General features: G+C 37.4%; 1 protein-coding gene across 2 annotated transcripts in view; it reads left to right on the top strand.

Moving 5' to 3' along the window:
- Positions 1 to 18427, top strand: part of Kcnn2 (potassium calcium-activated channel subfamily N member 2) — a 422891-nt gene extending 404464 nt beyond the window's left edge. For both annotated transcript variants that reach the window (XM_046465845.2, XM_046465846.2), the window contains 4 exons: positions 1390 to 1500; positions 8967 to 9094; positions 15033 to 15102; positions 17824 to 18427. In XM_046465845.2, the coding sequence (XP_046321801.1) occupies positions 1390 to 1500; positions 8967 to 9094; positions 15033 to 15102; positions 17824 to 18111 (597 nt within the window). In that variant the 3' untranslated portion in view covers positions 18112 to 18427. The remainder of the gene's footprint in view (positions 1 to 1389; positions 1501 to 8966; positions 9095 to 15032; positions 15103 to 17823) is intronic.
- The last annotated feature ends 261 nt before the right edge of the window (positions 18428 to 18688 follow it).

Genomic DNA, 18688 nt, shown 5'->3' with positions numbered 1-18688 from the left:
AGAGGTAACCTCTTCAAAGGTGGGCTTCTTTCTTTCCAGTTTTTTCTGTCTCCAGTGTGGACTGTCTTTTTTAAAAAAACAAAACCAGTAGCGTATTGTATGTATGATTTTCAAACTTGCCTTTTAGACATTAAATGTTTTAGAAATAAAAATTTAACACAGTCATCATTGTGTTTATGGGTAGGCTGTAAGTTCATGTAGCCATTTCTCAATACTGGATATTTAGAATGTTGACCACTGCATTGTGAAGGCACAGAGTTGATATGTGAACTAGTGATTATTATTATTATTATTATTATTAGATGTAATGGTAATTGGGAAAGCCAGGTTATCTTTGGGAATTTGAGACTCTTACCTAGATGCCTTTCTACCCTTTTGGCCAACATAAAGTGGCCAAATATTAAAAACCAGTTTAAAGAGATTTGAGTCCATTGAAAGGTCCCCCAATATTGAAACATGCTACTAACGCTTCTTCCCTGCACACTCCTGCCTGTGCCCTTTATTCTGTGTCCACTGAGACTGGCTTGGCACTCTCGACTGCTCTGTTGTCTTCTCAGGGTTAAGATTCTGTCTGGAGGGATGACTTCCCAGGCCTCTGAAGTAGCCCCTCCATTGGCCGGGCCAAGAGTGAGTGGTCAGATGGTCATGATCTTTACCTTATCTCTGACCCTCACAACAAGTTCTCCTTGACTATAGAAAGGCAGGGCTATAACCTGTGGGGTACCATGCAGTGTCATGCCTCTTTCCTCAAGAGATCAGCTACATGGCCTATAATTCGAAAAGGAACACTGATGATTTTTTTCCGAAATGCAGGTGAATCATGCTATTCCTGGTACTAGTTAAATCGCCAAAATATCAGGATGGTTATCCCTTACCTGCATGACTTCACATATTTCCATTGTCCAGGTTCAGATCACTGACACTTGAGCAGTCTGAGGTTATGTGCATGCTGAGATCATCTGTCTCTTTCCTTCCTGCTGTACTGCAGTTGATTGGCCGCAAGCCTGCAGGTCTCATCTTGGGAGATGATTATGGAGCACTGTTCTTTAAGGAAAAATATATTTCTAATCCATGCATTTATGCTAACTTAACTCATTATTGTTATTATTATTATTAAGGATATGATGGATTTACTATATTTTTTTAAAAGAAATCTGAAAATGTAGCCAGTTTCCTTTTTGGCCATTAATTTCATCTGGTAGAGGTGAACTGGGTTTTTAACCCTCCATTTAAAGCCTTTTCACTTCCATTCATTAACCACATACTTTCCTCTGATACTTACAGAAGACACCAAAGAATATGTTGAGGAATTTAATACATTTGCTACAAAACATTTTCTAATGTGGCTAAGGCTGTAGTAACTCTTCCGGGTTTTCTTCTTGTTTTCAGGGTGCGGGTTGCACAGCCCTGGTGGTAGCTGTAGTGGCAAGAAAGCTAGAACTTACCAAAGCAGAAAAGCACGTGCACAATTTCATGATGGATACTCAGCTGACGAAAAGAGTAAGTTATCACCCACCTATCCTTCCAGGAAATATTACCACACCGATTCAGTGTTGGGAAATATGGCTTTTGACATCTGAGGTTGAAATGACATGGTTTGAAAGTTGAGGCGTTTCTGGAAATCAATTCCATTTGTTCACATTTTAGAATAACCTCTTTTTAAGTCAAGTGCGAATTTCTTTCCTCCACACAACAGCCTTATGAGAGAGGTACTATTACTCTCTTGCTCTCTCTGATTACATCAAGTTAGAAAGCTTTGTGGGGGGACACTTTATTAGAGTAAATTCTTAGCCTTTCTTAATAACCACATGAAACATCAAAGTCAAAAATAAAATTATTTTATAGTAGTCATTATTGCCTAAAGTGGAAAACAACTGTCATTGAAAGAACAAAATTCATTGTCATTTTGTAACTTTATCCATAAAGGAATCAATAGCTTTTTCAAACACAGTTCCAACTTTCAGGGTTTCACTCATGCTCGATTTTAGTTGTAGATGTAAAAGGAATCTTTGTTTAACTGAGCACAAGGCAGTTACCTGTTGTCCCAGCTACTGGAGAGGCTGAGGCAAGAGGATTACTTAAGCTCAGGAACTGGAGGCCAACCTGGCCAACCCATCTCAAATTTTTAAAAAGTGGTCTTGTTTCATTTGGTAAATACTTTCTAGTAGAGCAGTCATTTTCATGCAAATATTTATTTATACAGTTTACATTTGTGAAATGGAAACATGAATTCCAATTGCTTTGCTAAGTCTTACCTTTCAGATGCTAGTGTGAGACTTTACTGTAGTAGGTTCACATTTGAACTCAACAATCAAGTCTCTAAATTGCAGATGCTGTAGTTTCAGTTTAGACTTACCACTTCAGATTGTATCCCCACCCCATGATTTCCTCTCATTTTCTTCCAATTTCTCATTCCTTTCTCAAAATTCATGAACATTTCTAGAATACCTGGAAGGAGAGAGGTAAATGAGGGGCTGAATAGAGGACACAAGAGATTATTAGTCCACATCCAATCCAGGTTTCATCATGTGCTTGGTCCATAGGGTTCTGTACTGCATGTTGCATAAGAGTCATAAGTTTTTCCATATCCAAAGAACACTTCACTGAAGTACCTGTGTACTCCATAAAATTGTTATTATAAAGGTTATGCATTTTCTCAAAAATTAATGCCACATTTAAGATATTAGGCAGAAAAATACCTAAAAACACCATATAGCCCATTCATTTATCCTGTAAATCTTCTCAACAAAAACTATGCTATGCATTTTGTATGTTGATCAGCACATCTTGCATTAACTAGATGCCACTAGCACTGCCTCTAACCTCTGACCTTCCTAAAGGGACAAAGGCACCTATAGTTAAGAATTGTCACCTCAACTTGTTATTCCCCAAGGCTCTGACATCTTAAAAGAGGAGACTGGGACAAAATTTCTGAACAAATATTCTTTGAATCCAATGAATTTATTATAACTTTTCTCCTTTGTAATACTATATATTCAGTGGTCAAAATATACTGTGTACAAAATATGGTTGGGTTTTTGTGTTCACTGCCAAGGTTGAGGAGCTAAGATATTATATTCTAGGAGTCAGAGAATTAATGCAATTGGGCTTTTCTTCATGTTGCTCTTGGGCCTTCTCTAAAGGATTATGGATCCAGGATATAAATGACCTTCCTGTAAGTTTTAATGAACGAACTCCTTTCTACAAACTGACCAGTTTTCTGATGTTACAGTGTTTTGTTGTAAGTTCTGGTATACTTTAGATAAACTTCTTTAATGTTGCATGGAGTGTCAGATGTCAGGTTGCCTGTAGAAAGCTTTTTCAGCAAGAGGTACTATTCTAACTTCAAACCTCACATTCTTTCAAACTTCTGTTATCTCATTACTTTTTTTTTTAACCAGGGATAGAATCCAGGGGCACTTAACCACTGAGCCACATCCACAGTCCTTTTTATATTTTATTTAGGGACAAGGTCTCACTAAGTTACTGAGGCTGGCTTGGAACTCATAACCCTCCTGCCTCAGCCTCCTGAGCCGCTGGGATTACAGGCATGTGCCACCGTGCCTGGCATCTCATTACTACTTAAGAGTGAAGCAGCAATTCTTAGTACTCAAATCTCTCTAGCAAGCAGGGTTGCTGACAGATCAATTTTTATAGACAAGATGTCAATAAGTATAAATGTTGAAATAGCATTGAAATAAAACATAAATTTCTGGTTTATGACACTCAACACAATATATGAAAAAGCCCTTTTACAGTCCTCTCCGTTATTTTATACTAAGTCATCAACTTAATGAGTATCATTTACTTGGAACTCAATTCCATTTGGTTATTTATGGAAATTCTAAACAGACCCATTTATAATTTTAACTTTCTGAATAAAAATTCTAATATTGAATGATAATTTATGAATGATTTCTGAGGAACATCCAAGAGTAAATAAGGACTGGCAAACCACTTATAGTTTACAAAGAGGTTAAAAATACAAATATTCCCTAAAATAATATTTTTTCATAATTGAACAGCCTGACAGTAATAGATATTCTGAAATCTGAATGTAATGCTATAAAGAAAAATATATGAATATTAAAATAATAGTTACTTTCCCAGGAACAAATGTAACTGTTCAATTCAGTAAGGGCACACATAGGAAGGCTTGAAAAATTTCCATGAAAAATTATTCACCATACACAAATTTTCAAGGGAACAATTTTATAAAGAAATCATTTCTCTGTATGACACGAACCACGTAAAACGCTACATTTGAAGGTAAAACACACTATTCATTATGCACCAGTATTAAGGGAGATGGTGTACTTCTGAAAATTTACATGACACTTTATAATTCAAAAACGGTCAAAAGGGGCTGAGATTGCAGCTCAGTAGTAGAGCGCTTGCCTTGCGTGCATGAGGCACTGTGTTTGATCCTCAGCACCACATAAAAATAAGTAAATAAAATATTATGTCCATCTACTACTAAAAAATTTTTTTAAATGGCCAAGAGGTACGTAAACCCAGATTAATCTAAAGATTTCACATGAAAGCATGATTCCAAAAATTTGTCACCTCATTTAGAAAGACAGGACAAGCTACTGAGTAATGTTTATCACTTTACATGTACAGTGTTCACCATGCTGTATCTTTATATTATTATTACTACTACTCATTCAGGTATGAACCAAGAGGAAATCTTGGAATTTTAGTCCCAACAGAATATCTTCTTATTGGAAAGAAACTTGAAAACAAGTTGAGAATGCTGACATAATTTTTAAAGTTGCTGGATGACCCATAGCAGCAAGATAACTGTGCATATTAATATCCTCTGAGGACATTTCCAATCTTGTTAAGAATCATAAGATCCATAATACAAACACTATGATAGTTACATCCTGTTGTTCCCTGGGTGTCTCTTAGCAAAATCTCCACTACTTACTCTATGTAGCTTTTCTACTGTCCTTGGTTTTGCAGCCCAATGGGTTGAAAAAGCAAGGAGCAGATCCTTGGGCTCTGCCTGTTCCACAGTGACAGCGTTCCCTTAGGCTCCAGGTACCTGCTCCTAAGGAGAACCGAGACAGGGGAGGGGAGCAAATAAGAGAGGGCAGATGGCACCCAGTGTACTGCCTTCCAACTTGCAAAGAGTGTAAGTCTTATGTGGAAAAGGCCTCTGAGGAGAGAGGCAGGAGAAAGAAAAATAAACAGAAAACTTTAAGTAGTGAAAAGCAAGGAAAAATACAAGGAGCAAGACTTTTTGACAATGCTTCTTCCATTACCTATATCAGATTGCTTTGTATCAAAGTTTCAGTTTAAAGTCTGCCTGCTCTAAGTGCTTTGGTGGTTTATGAAGTACTGTTATAGTTTTTATTATAATTATCTGTGAAGCAACCACATTTCATGACCTTTATGAGAGTTGTTTTAAGGTATCTGGGTATTATTCTAGTGTATCATTTCTTTTAGAGCCTTTCTTTTTTCAAGTTGTTATCAAATACCTTATCATTAATATGCCTTTCAGAAATTTTCTGGTAGATGATTTTATTTAAAGTTGAGTATTAGAGAGGCAGAGTAAATGTTCTTATATTTATAGGACCATCAGTCAAAAGAGAAGAGAGACCTAGTAACAAAGGTCCTTACCCTCACTTTTCTTGTTTTTTGAAAAATATGAATGAATTCAGTTCATTTCACATAGTTTTGCCCAATTAATTTGTTTTAGAATCGTGAGATTTCCTCGATAAAGACATAGCATGGTAAGCACTGTTGAAACTGGCTCTGCACTGCATTTTAATGTTTTCATTACTGCATCATAGTTACATAGTAGTAGTAGAGTTCATTCTGACATCATATACACATGGAATATAGTTTGCTCCATTACAATCCCCAGTGCTTCTACTTTCCCTCCTCCTGTTCCTTTCCTCTACTCTACTGGTCTTTCTTCTAGTTATAGTTTTTTTTTTTTTTAAATCAATGCTTTATAATAAAGGTGAAATTCACTATTATATTCATAAATATAATTCCATTGTGCTATTCCTGCCTTTTCCTGTCCTTCCTCCCTCCCCCTGCTACACTGATCTGCCTTCTACATACTACACTTTCTTAGATCTCTGAATCTCCTTATACCAATTGTCATGGTATAGGGGTTCAATATACCCTTATTCAGTTCATAATGAAAATTCACTGATTCATTTTGAACCTAGATGGCTTCTCCAAAATTGTTTACTCTTCTTTTTTTTAAGTTGTAGATGAACACACAGTATTTTTATTTATTTTTATGTGGTGCTGAGGTTTGAACCCAGTGCCTCACACATGCGAGGCAAGTGCTTTACCACTGAGCTACTACTCTTCTTATCCTAAGGATCCTCTGGCCAATAAGTGTGTCATTCATGACTAGATGTTTCTGTATATAAATTACATATTGCTATCATGCTCAATTCATAGCTTAGACATTCATTTAATGCCAGCTATGCCGAAAACACTGTACTCAGGCTACCTGACCCCTGCCCTCTGAGACTTTACAAAAGCCCCAGGGTCACATAATTAGATGACTTTATGGCAGGGCTCTTAATTGAGGAAGAAGAAACTTTCCCTCAAAATCAACTTCCTTCTCATGCAGAATTCGAGGACCTACTTTTCTCCCAGTTTTTCCTGGCAGTTTCTATAATGCTTTCAACCCTGTCTTCTCACTACCCTCTGTTCCTTTCAACTCTGAGACAAGGAGACCTACCCATTAGGAACACATCTTAGGAACAGGCAGAGTGGTTTTGTTTGTTTTGATTCTGGCACACATCATTTTGTGGCTTTTCTGTTGAAAAGTAGCAGTTAAACATGATGCTTCATTCCTGCATTTGAAAACCTGTTAGGGGGTTAGAAAAGGGGTATCTCAAAGTAAATTCACATATGTCAAAGTTTTTAAAAGGAACTGTAGGGATGTGATTTTTTTAGATGAGGAGTCATTTTCTTTTAAGCTTGTCAGCTACTAGAGTGCTTAAGTAAATGCAAATCCTGCAAAATGAGACTTGAGGCATTGCCCACCCAGGTGTGAGATGGTGGGGAATGGCTGAAAGGAACCCCTATCCCAAGAGAAAGAATCAATTATTTAAAATGCATCAGAGATAAGCTGCGATTTACCTTTTTAAAAGTTTACAGACTTTAGAAATAATTTGAGATTTGCTATTTGTAGATGGGAATACAACCAAATTTAACTGCTGTGTTTTAATCCAGGTGTTTTGCCTGGTTTTCCTGCTGCCTGACCAATCTGAGATCTACACTCCCTCTCTGTTCCTCCAATTTGTAAAATCAGGGAGGGAGCATCCATCAGGGGCCCTCACCAATCTTCCAGCCTTCTACAGCCGCTCTGAAGAGCTGGGAACTTGTGCTTCTTAAAAGAGCTGTCCCTCACCCAGGGACTGCTGTCCAGTTTCTTCCCACCTCTTGCTCTGTACATTCAAGGTCCTCAAACCTCAATGACTCATGCTACACCCTTCCCTTACCTTTGATGAGGATGAGCCATCAGATCGAAGAGCTGTCAGGAAGGCAGCTCCCACGCTGATGAAGGTGTTTCCATAGCACTAAGATGAAACCAAGAATTTACTCACAGTCCTTTTAACTTTATCCTGCAGAGTGGTGCCATTACTTTTATGCACTACTGGTGCTCCGCATGTTTCCATCGTTTTTCTATTGGAATGAGGAAGTGTTCCATGCACAGTCTAATGGATATTCAGAGGAAATGCATTATGAACTAGAGTCACTCCTAAAAGGAGTTTTACTGGAAAGAAATGGGTTTTAGCCCTGCAACGTCACTCAAAAAGAAAACTTACCAGTACAGTTAGTCATAAAACCTGATGCTTTCCTTGCAAAAGTAAAAATGTATATAAAGTTATCTCGTAGGTTTAGTGTAATTTTAAGATTCTTTCTTATTGTAAATCAGAGGAATGAGAGGACTTTTGTAATCATTATTTCTAGCTTTCTCATGTTACAAAAATCGAAAGTCCTAAAGAGGGTCCCTAGTAACTGCAATCTGACATAGTGCAAACTCCAGAATTTAGGATCCAGTCCCCCTCATTGCCTTTCTTGGAAGATTTCTTTCTACCCCTTCACACCTTACTAGCCTATGGCTTCTCTGTGAAATATCCTTTGTCTATTACTCAAAAGAATTAAATGAAGCAACTTGTAGAATAACTGATTGGCAATAAGCCCAAGTAGAAGCTCTGGGTCACCAGAGCCTACAGTATGAGCAAGAAAGAGGACAATGTCTGTCCTGACCAGGCCTTTATCAGCTTCCAGGATTTTTTTTTTTGAAGATTTTAATCAAGAAAGCAAGTGAATGGATACACCATTCATCTGCTGCAGTTTCCACAGTTACTGCAATGCTTTCATCCTTTATGTTTGTGCCATCCACTTGAATTGCAGTATACTTAAATTTCAAACACAATCAGGACAGCACAGGGTCTTTGTCAATTCATCGAAGTGTGCTAACAAGCGTACAAACTGCTCACTCACTCTGGGAGGCTATAAACTCCAAGTCTACTCAGACATTTCAGCCGTGGAAATGTGCCCTTACCAAAGTACGCAGCCAGAAATACCAAGTGAGCTTGCAAAGGGCAGGATTAACCTTGGCCTTCTGGCATTTCCCTTCTCTCTAGGGAAATGAAGAACATAGAACAATTGCAATAAAGACTGGGAGAATAAGCACCTCCGAATTAAAAAAAAAGTTGAATAAAAAAGTTTCCTGATGCAACAGGACAGAATTCAGTACAGAAGAAGATCAGTAGTTTCTCCTTCATATTTAAGTATTATTCCCCGACACAGATGCTTTTAAAGAGCACATATTCAAGAAAAATACTCTTTTGAGTACTAAGTACTAAATAAAGCTCACCATGATCCTCGAGAGGAAGAATATGACCTTCAGCAAAGTTGCAAAGAATTCTACCCTGGGATTTATCAATTGCTTCTTTGTCGTTTGTTTTTCTAAACAGGTGAAAAACGCAGCTGCCAATGTACTCAGGGAAACATGGCTAATTTACAAAAATACAAAGCTAGTAAAAAAGATAGATCATGCAAAAGTAAGAAAACATCAACGAAAATTCTTGCAAGCTATTCATCAGTAAGTACCACTTTCATTTTTTTTTTTTTTTTTTTTTTTAATCTTTGGCATGATTCTTGCACTTAGTTATTCCTTTTTCATGAGGAATGATAAAACATTGTCAGGTTTCTTCCCAAAAAGACATCTGCTGGCATTTTAATAATCCCATCACTGAAATCCTGGGAAAAAAGTTTTAGTTCCTTTTATGATTAATAATAATTTATTAGTAGAATAGCCACTCATTCAAATGTCTTCTCAGTTTCTCTTTAGAATCAATAATTTCTGTTAAAATGTGTTTCTTCATTTCACGTAGTTATTCATACAATTTGCTGCAGGATGCTAAGCTTGTGTCTACTGCAATAGACATTATATGATCTATCTGGATTTTCAACATATTGTCCAAGCTCTTTATATCACTACAGTGTAGATAATTGTTTAATACTTGAATATTTAATGAATTCTTAATCAGAAATTTGGGGATTATTTATATGCTACATGTTCATTAGAGATTTTAGATTTCCTATGGTTTCTGTGGTTCTGTATCATTATTCTGACTTTATTCAGGATACCATTATTCACTTTAAGTCCTTCATGCCATTTCACTACTATATCATATAGCTGTGATAGACTTTGAAGGCAAAACTCAGTACCTCGTAAGATTCGATGATAATTTGGAAACCCAGGGTCTCTCTCCTCCAGGATGACAGCATCTTCACTGTAAGTATGACTCAGTGGGGCCCGACTCTGATGCTCTGCAGACTTGCTGTTAATGCCCTTTCTGCATGGGGAAGTGCACACAGGGTCACAGTTATGGCTCAAAAAAGTGACTTCCTCATGAAACCTACACCAGGGTAATCATGGAAAGGATGGTAAATACTAGGCCTTTTGGCTATATATACCATGAGAAACAGACAAGAAAGCTCTAAAGCTGGCATTTTTATTTTACATATTTAGTTAATTCATACATAACATTCTCTGAAGACTCACTAAGCTTTCATTTCCCACCCTTTCACCTATCCATCCAACTGCCCTGCTTAAATCGTGATCCTTAAAAATAATGGAGATTATGTCTGTGTTATGCACATGTGTGTACTTGTTTGGAAGATTCTGCCTGCCTTAATGAACATAAAACTGAAGTACTCGTCTGAGATTTTAAGTAGAGGGAACTGCACATATGGTAGTGTAGCTGGTTCTCATTACTATTCACAGCTACTCACTCATGCTTCTTCCCTTATTGCCACCAACACACTTTCTAAAAGAGGATGATATTTCTCCTTCAGCTCTGTGACTTGACTAGACACACAACTATGCCTTTCCTCTATTGTAAGGAAAAAACAGGGCTAGAATTTTAAGACTTCAAGTCAGAGGGAAAACACAGAGAAGAACTTACATTAGATCTGGCTCACAAGAGAGCTCCCCATGGTTCAGTAGCTTACTAAGCTAGAACCGCCACCTAGCAGTGCATAGCTAGACATCTGGACTCCTTGAAGTCTAGACCTAAGAGATGGAACCCCCAAGAGATGCTGAGCTCCCTCCTGTGTCAGAGGCTACACCTCTTCCCCAAGGGACTCACCAGGCACAACTTTAGTCATGTCCACCTAAAACCACACAACGGCTTCACATGGAGATTTCTTTTTACTACTTGATACTCACCTATTTGAGTACATTAAAAAAAAACAAAAAACTTGTCTTTGTATGTATGAGAAGATATGTGTCCAAGGATGTGAGATGACATGGATCAAGCATGTGTGATTGGTCTGTGTGTTAAGTGAAAATCTCTTTCCTTCAGGATTTTGTGTTCCATTCTGTTGTGTAACCTATCAAATGTGATCTGACTTTGATGCTGTTGATATTTTCAAATAACAAATCCACAAAAACTGCTGCAACAGTTTTTGTAAAATGTTACATATTGTCATAGGCTTTGAATGTTGAGTACTCTTCACACAAAAACTTGGGAGAATGTATGGATATTGACAATAAAATTCTTTTTCAACTTTGTGTAAGTTAGAAAATTTTTTATAATAAAATATATTTTTTAAAGTTCTTCAGGGAAGCTAATTTTAGGAAGTAGCACGTCTACCCTATCTTAAGGGTGCTGTGCTAATTGGAGCCCTTTAGCAAGATACTTTGGGTAGAGTGATAGAGGAATCCCTGTGATTCTGCTTCTGCAGGCATTTTTCATTCTTTCTGCTCTAGAGATAAGCTTCGGTCAATTCAAATATGTTCTGATTTGTACGAATTAGCTTGGTGGTTATTGGTTTTCCTATGCTTTGGGGAAAAGTACATTTACAAAGGGGTTGGGTTTGGCAGCCTTATTCTAATCATAAATAATCAGTTTTCATTTTAATTTTGTATTAGAAGTTGGGGAGTGAAGTCACAAAGGAAAGCACACAGGGCTCGATTCCTCAGGGCGTGGCCTTCACTGCCCACCGTCCAGATCCAGTGAGACCTGCAGCCTCATCAGTCCACACTGGGTGAAATCAGATCTTACTAGTTGAAGAAAAAAAACTAAATTCATTTGATGGAGCTCTCCTGGCCTCTCCTAGTTTCTGAGTTGCCCTGATAACTTTTTCAGAAGCTCTTCCACCTTCTGCTTGTTCCCCTCTAGCTCAACTCTTTTTCTTTTCCAAACTTTATGGCCTCTCTACTCCAGCATATGACCACTCTTGTCTCTGATGGACGATGAACTCTCCCAGTTCCTCCCCTTGTTTTAATCACTCTTCAGTATCTCTCTTGGATTTTTCACTTGATGCTATGAAATGTTCTCTTTGTCTTTTAACCCTTTTTCTGGTAGCAGCTTTAAATTTTTCATTCTTCTACCTTGACTATGGACCCATCCATCACCTTGGACTTGTCTCGGAGCCAAAAAATCCAGTGTACATGATTTACACAACAGAGAGGCTCCTGAATAGCTCCAATTTGGAAAAGATCTATTCCCTTCTAGGGAAAAAGGAATCACATTATAATGTCATTGTCCCTTTAACCATATCCTATTAGGCAAAAAATGTTTTCTGTCACTTATTTGAACAACAAGTAGCAAGAGGCCAAGCTGATCTTATGCATGCTCTTCCTTCTGAACTCTGATTCAAGAGGAAGTCATGCACTTTCAGGTGGGGGAACTATGGTAGCGATGAAGAAGGATGGTGATGTAATTGAATAGTGTTTCTCTCTTTGGCCAGTATGTCCAAATCCTACAGAATCATAATAGGTTCTTCCAGCTAATGAATCGAGCCCCCTGTGCACAACTGAACACCTCATTGTATTATTTTGTTCCAGAATATTTTACAGTTTCTTTTCTTTTGTTTTGTCTTTTTATTTCAACAAAATGAAAATAGAGCTCGGAAGTAAGTTGTGTGAGCCGCTCCTTTCAACATTTGCAGAATTTTCTACTGGCTGCATGCACCCAGCGGATCCTTTATTTGTGAATTTTAGTAGTCTGATTGCTGCTATGGAAATGTGATCCAAAATCATGATATTTTCCTGTGATAAGTGAAGTTCACAAGGAAGAAATCAACATGTTTCTTATTCTTTTTTTTGTGGGGACAAAAAGTATAATACATATCTGCATGTTACCTTTTATTCTGGCAGCTGCAGCTTTAGCAGGCCTTTTCCCAACTGCTCTCCTACATTACAGCAGCATAAAAAGCAGACAAGATAATTTAAGTTCAGAAAACTAAAGGAATTCCAATCAAACAGGGCTACTCTATTTCAGCTTTCCAGATTAGCAAAAAATAAAATGGGTAAAATTCTACTGTCAGACAAAGAGAAGTAAATTAGGCTCCATTGACTTAAGACGAAATGCCCACTTCAGCTAAGGAGCCACCACCCACCTGATTTTCAGAGTTCAATATGACTTCTGTTGGCAGATTGCTGGAGGCTTCTGGTCTAAAGCCCCAAACTCCAGTCTACCTGTACTATTACTTAAAAGAAAACTTGATATGAATCCTATTGTAGGGCTGTGATGTAGCTCAGTGGTAGAGCACCTATCTGGCATGCATGAGGCCCTGGGTTCAATCTTCAGCGTTACACACACAAAATCTCTATCATTTAAACACACACACACACAGCAAAGAGAGGTAAAGTTAGAATCAATTGGCAATTGAAATTCTAGTATTAGTTTCTAGCCATGGGCTAGAAATCTCTGAGCAGGTGTCAGGCCATTTTAAGACTGGACAGGACCAGCCTCAGACATTTGTCTTGCCATAAGCAAGACCTGGAAGAGAATTAAAGAGAATAACTGTATCTCCCCCTGTTTTAATATTGTTTAAGTGTTTTACTTGAGTGTCACTTAAAGTCATCTATAGATAACAACTCTGTTGGTATAAATCCAACACTCCAGGAACACTATCCTCATCTAACATACTTCATTTCATACATGAAGAAACCAGAGATCAAATTAGGGCCAGTGAGGACAGAGCCCCCATCTGACATAGCTGCTTTCTCTAGCTTCTCTGGAATGACACACAGATATTTAAAGTGGTTTTGTTTTTCTGCTTCTTTTAAAAGGTATACATCAAGAATTGTATCAAACCTTTCTCAATCATATATTGGATTTAAGTACATTTGTAAATTTCTCTTAGACTAGAACTTTATTCCATGTCTATAATGCACAAAGCCAGTGAACTTTGTTCCAAGTATTCTAATAAACACAGTCTCAATGACAAGTTATAAATTTAAACTGTTTTAGATTGTTAAAGATTGTGTTGGAGGTAGGTGTCAGTCAAACTTGCTGGCAGAGGAACCAAATCTTCACTGCAAAGCAGATTTGCTGACATATTGAGTATCCAGGCTTTAGAACAAAATCACTGAGCATGATGAACACGTGCTACAAAAATCTCCCTGGCAGTAAAATCTTGCCCTGTGAATTTTTATTCCTGCCATGTAATTACTATACCTTAAATTGAAAAATAGCAAAATGCTTTCTTGAGAATTAAAACTCTACTTTGTAAAGTGATTCATCATCAAGCAAAATAAGGCTGATGTGGATCCCCCTGCCCCCATTTTCACAAAGAGGCATAAAAGGACCCATTTCTCTTTTGGGAGCAAGGCTTTGAAATGTTTGCTTAAAGAACAATAAACCACTTTTCCTCTTGGAAAAGAATATTAATTTCTTGGACATAGTAAGCACTGAATAAGTATTTGTTATAATACAATAAATAAAGAATAGTCATTTCTTATTCAGAAGGATAGTTTTTTTAAACAGTGGCCTTTTGACTTAATACATACAATGATATTTTAAAGTAGTTGAAAGTAACCTTACAAATAGAGAGTCTATCCATCAGATCTTTGTTGTAACTTTTATCTACAATAAAAATTAAGAGAGGTTCTCCCAAGGAAATGGTCTGGCCTCCCTTCAAATTCAATGGCAGTTTAAGATAAACATCTAGTGAAATACAATGAAGAATACGAGAATTATGTGTCTTGAGTTATCTTGCTGCTGGTTGAATAAAAGTTTTATTTTTGTTAATAAGAATCTCACTTATCACTGTGTTTTCATCAGGTTCAAATACCTAACCCAATTCATTTCAGACTAAACAGGGTTAATACCTGTATCTAGTCACGTAGGCATAGGAAGGTGCTCATTGCTCCAACATTGATGAAATTCCAGTTGCTTTGCATACTTCTTCCTATGTCTATTTGTCACGATACTGGGGCTTTAAGGAATGTTTTGGCTTTTTCTCATATGGTTAAATCCTTATGAGCCTTTCTGAATTCAACTTACCTGGTAATAGTTGTCCTGAGGACATCTCATCTCTTGCTCTCTCCTTTCCTTTTTGCGGTGTTGGGGAAGCATGCTTCTCATTGTACCAGACACATAACCAGTATGGTCTTTACCCCAAAATACAAGGCATTATCCATGCAGTTATTTGCTCTTGTCAATTTTGTGCATGCTCTTTGGAAGCCATAAGATACCTCAAGAAAGAAGAGAACTTTTCTGACTTCAGATTCTGTCTTTTAGATTAAGAAGTGTGAAAATGGAGCAGAGGAAGCTAAATGACCAAGCAAATACCTTGGTGGATCTGGCAAAGGTAAGACTCAGGGTGCTTGGCCCTCACAGTCCCATCTCTTGACTACTATGCAATCATTAGTAATACTTTGCAAGGATCCTACCACAAATTTAATTAATTCATCAAACCACCCAGAATTGAAGGTCCATCATCGTAAAAGCACTCTTCTAAAACTCTAATTTAATATGCTCTCTTTCCATATACATTATTCAACCCCCATTCTAAAGTCTTTCCTACTTGTAGTGAATTTAGAGGCACCATATAAACACAAGTGAAATTCTTAAACCTCTTCTCTGAGAGAGCAGAATTTCATCTCAGATGTGACTATGAGGTTCAGGGTTAAATATAACTCAACAATAAAATTTTATATATTTTAAACAAAGTCCTAAGAATGTAAAATTGAAACTTTAAAAAGACTCCCAAAAATTGCATCCTAAAAGTTATCTTTAAAAAAAATGGACCTTTTTTATGGCTCTTTTTACATCACATTATATCAATCATACTTTTTTAAAAGTATGTTAATAATTATCTAGTCTTTCTATTCCATTTAAAAGATTTATCTGAATTTTTAATTGTTCTTCCCCCAGTAAAATCCACTCTCAAAAAAATGAATATCAATAATCAATACACTGTATCCTTTTGAGGTAATTCTAAAAGAGATAATAGAATAACATATGCATTTTTAGCCTTTTACTGCCGCAGTCTGGCTGGGCACAAATGCCGCAGTCTGGCTGGGCACACAATCACGAGCCACCACACAGCTTGTAGATTCAAACAGCAACTCTTTATTCCCGAACTCACACCAGCCGTCTACAATCACGTTCTGGGGAAATCCACGTTCTCTCCCAAATCCGCGTTCTCTGCCCAAATCCACCTCCACTGGGCTTCTGTCTCCAAAATATACTGTCTAAATCCCGTGAGAACTCAAGGGGAACTCAGGCAGCAGGATACGCCCTATTCCCAGCAGGAATAATCTTAAACCTTAAACCTGGAACCTAAACTGGGAACGCCCTAAACAGGATTATCTTAAAACCGGGAACACCGTAATCTGCCTTGGTCCTTGAGCAAGGTCACGTACATTCAATGTCACTGCAACATGTCAGCAACATGGGGTACGCTGGCAAGGAAATTGTCATACCTACTTGGCTAATGGCTCCCAGCATTTTACCACAAATGCTTTGAAATAGGCAACTTTCAATTAGATCTGTATGTTCTGTTCTACATTTGACAATCAGCTATGTTCTTTCTATAGCCTTAAGTATAATCTATAACAATTACACCTTTGGCCTCATGTCACTAAATAATGCATCTAAATTATATTCTTTTTCATGTATATCAGTAGCACCTACTATAAGTAGGTGAACATAAGTGAGGTATTTAACTTACCTGAGGAGAGTAAGCTTGTAATTAAGCTGGGTGGCACAGAGTGGCAGGTAGAAAGACATCCTTGATTAATATTGCCCTCCTTTGTGGAAGGTTCTTGCATCACTCCTAGGTTAAATGATAAAACTGGGTATTCTTTTAATAAATAAATAAAATAGACCCTTTGGAAATGTGATGTAGAGAAGTAATTGGACTTCAAGAGTACATCTATAAGGCAAGATGCAATTTCTAATTATTTCTTTAGTGCCATTCTTATGATGACAGGACTGTACATGCCATAGGATTCAGAATTTTTTGATCAAATGGATAGTGTTCACTTGTTGTATGCAGTGAAAATACAGCTAAGGCAGGCTGTCTCCATAGCAGAACTAAACAAGGTGCCTGTGTTCTGAATAGTTCTTCCATTTAATGGGGTTCATTTATCATCTTTAAGAGGTTGTGAAGCAAGACAAGAAGATATATTGTAAGGTGAGTTGAAGCAAAAGGAAGGAAGATTGGGGCAAAGGATTAACAGACAAGTTTAACATCTCTGTCCTTCCCTCTGAGGTGATCAACCCTGGAGTCCCATCTCTTGGCTACTTCAGAAAATATAAGTAGGAATCAGACTTATGAATTGAATACTTAGCTCCGATTAAGCCATACCCACAGGTGGACTGGCAACTTCAGTATCTCCCTGAACTTTTATTCTGAGAATTTATTATTTATTCTAAATTTTTCTGTAAAAAAATCTATTTGAATCAATGAAGAGTGGTCTATGATTTGGACTGCAAGACAACAAAATGTATTTAGGAATTTATTGCTTTAATTTACTAAATCACTTCTTCAGATAAATCCTGAGCTTTATCTATATTCCACCCTCAAAATCTTTTTACATTCCAAATCATCTGTACTTTTATTATTCCTTAAATCTGTTAGTCTTTTGAAAGATTGGCCTTGCCTTATTATTACATGTGGCAAAATGCATTTGATGTGCTAACTTTTGTGACCACCCTTAAAACACACACATAAATTTGAAACAAATTCATCCGTCTTCACACCACCTAAAATCATAGGCTGTAGCTGCACCACAAATTTTCTGAAACTGAACCAAGTCAATTGTCTAATCAATGTAACACATCTCAATATTAATCAATGTTTTCAATGTTAAAGTCAATGTCAATCAATTTCTAAATCTCAGCATTGAGCAACATATGGAATTTTCTTTGCAAGGTAACCATTCAGTTCAGTGACACCTTGTTACACCGGATGTCACCACCAAGAGACCAACCCTAAAGCTCTAGGACTTTGCAGATTACTTCTAGGGCAAGTCTATGAACCTCTTAGTCATGTTTCTAATTTCTTTTCCATCCTGTTTTTCAGACCCAGAATATCATGTATGACATGATTTCCGACTTAAATGAAAGGAGCGAAGACTTTGAGAAGAGGATAGTTACCCTGGAAACCAAATTAGAGACTTTGATTGGCAGCATCCACGCCCTCCCTGGGCTCCTCAGCCAGACCATCAGACAGCAGCAGAGAGACTTCATTGAGGCTCAGATGGAGAACTACGACAAGCACGTCACCTACAACGCTGAGCGGTCCCGCTCCTCGTCCAGGAGGCGGCGGTCCTCCTCTACAGCACCACCAACTTCATCAGAGAGTAGCTAGAAGAGAATAAGTTAACCACAAAATAAGACTTTTTGCCATCATATGGTCAATATTTTAGCTTTTATTGTAAAGCCCCTATGGTTCTAATCAGCGTTATCCGGGTTCTGTTGTCAGAATCCTGGGAACCTGAACACTAAGTTTTAGGCCAAAATGAGTGAAAACTCTTTTTTTTTTTTCTTTCAGATGCACAGGGAATGCACCTATTATTGCTATATAGATTGTTCCTCCTGTAATTTCACTAACTTTTTATTCATGCACTTCAAACAAACTTTACTACTACATTATATGATATATAATAAAAAAGTTAATTTCTGCACATACTTGTTTGGTCACTTGACATTTCTGAAGCTTCGCATCTTTAGAAGGTGAAATGATTATCTCTGATGCATGCTGACAATTTTTATTTCTAAAAGTTGGGCTGGTTTGAGGGGGTGAAAAAGGACTTTCAATCCTTCCATATCTTCTTCATGAAAGTTTTCCATATTAGAACCACAGTCATTTGGCCCAACCCAGCTTCTTTCTTCTTATTCTTGAGTTTATAGTGTCTCACTTTTAATACAGTTGGCATCCAAATGAT

This window comes from Marmota monax, unplaced genomic scaffold (genome assembly GCF_021218885.2).
Source record: "Marmota monax isolate L192 unplaced genomic scaffold, Marmota_monax_Labrador192_F-V1.1 WCK01_AAM20220418_F8-fsc00097, whole genome shotgun sequence".
In the NCBI taxonomy this organism is placed as follows: Eukaryota; Metazoa; Chordata; class Mammalia; order Rodentia; family Sciuridae; genus Marmota; species Marmota monax.
Note: the sequence above shows the minus strand (reverse complement) of the source record. Positions and strands in the feature narration are given on the sequence as shown.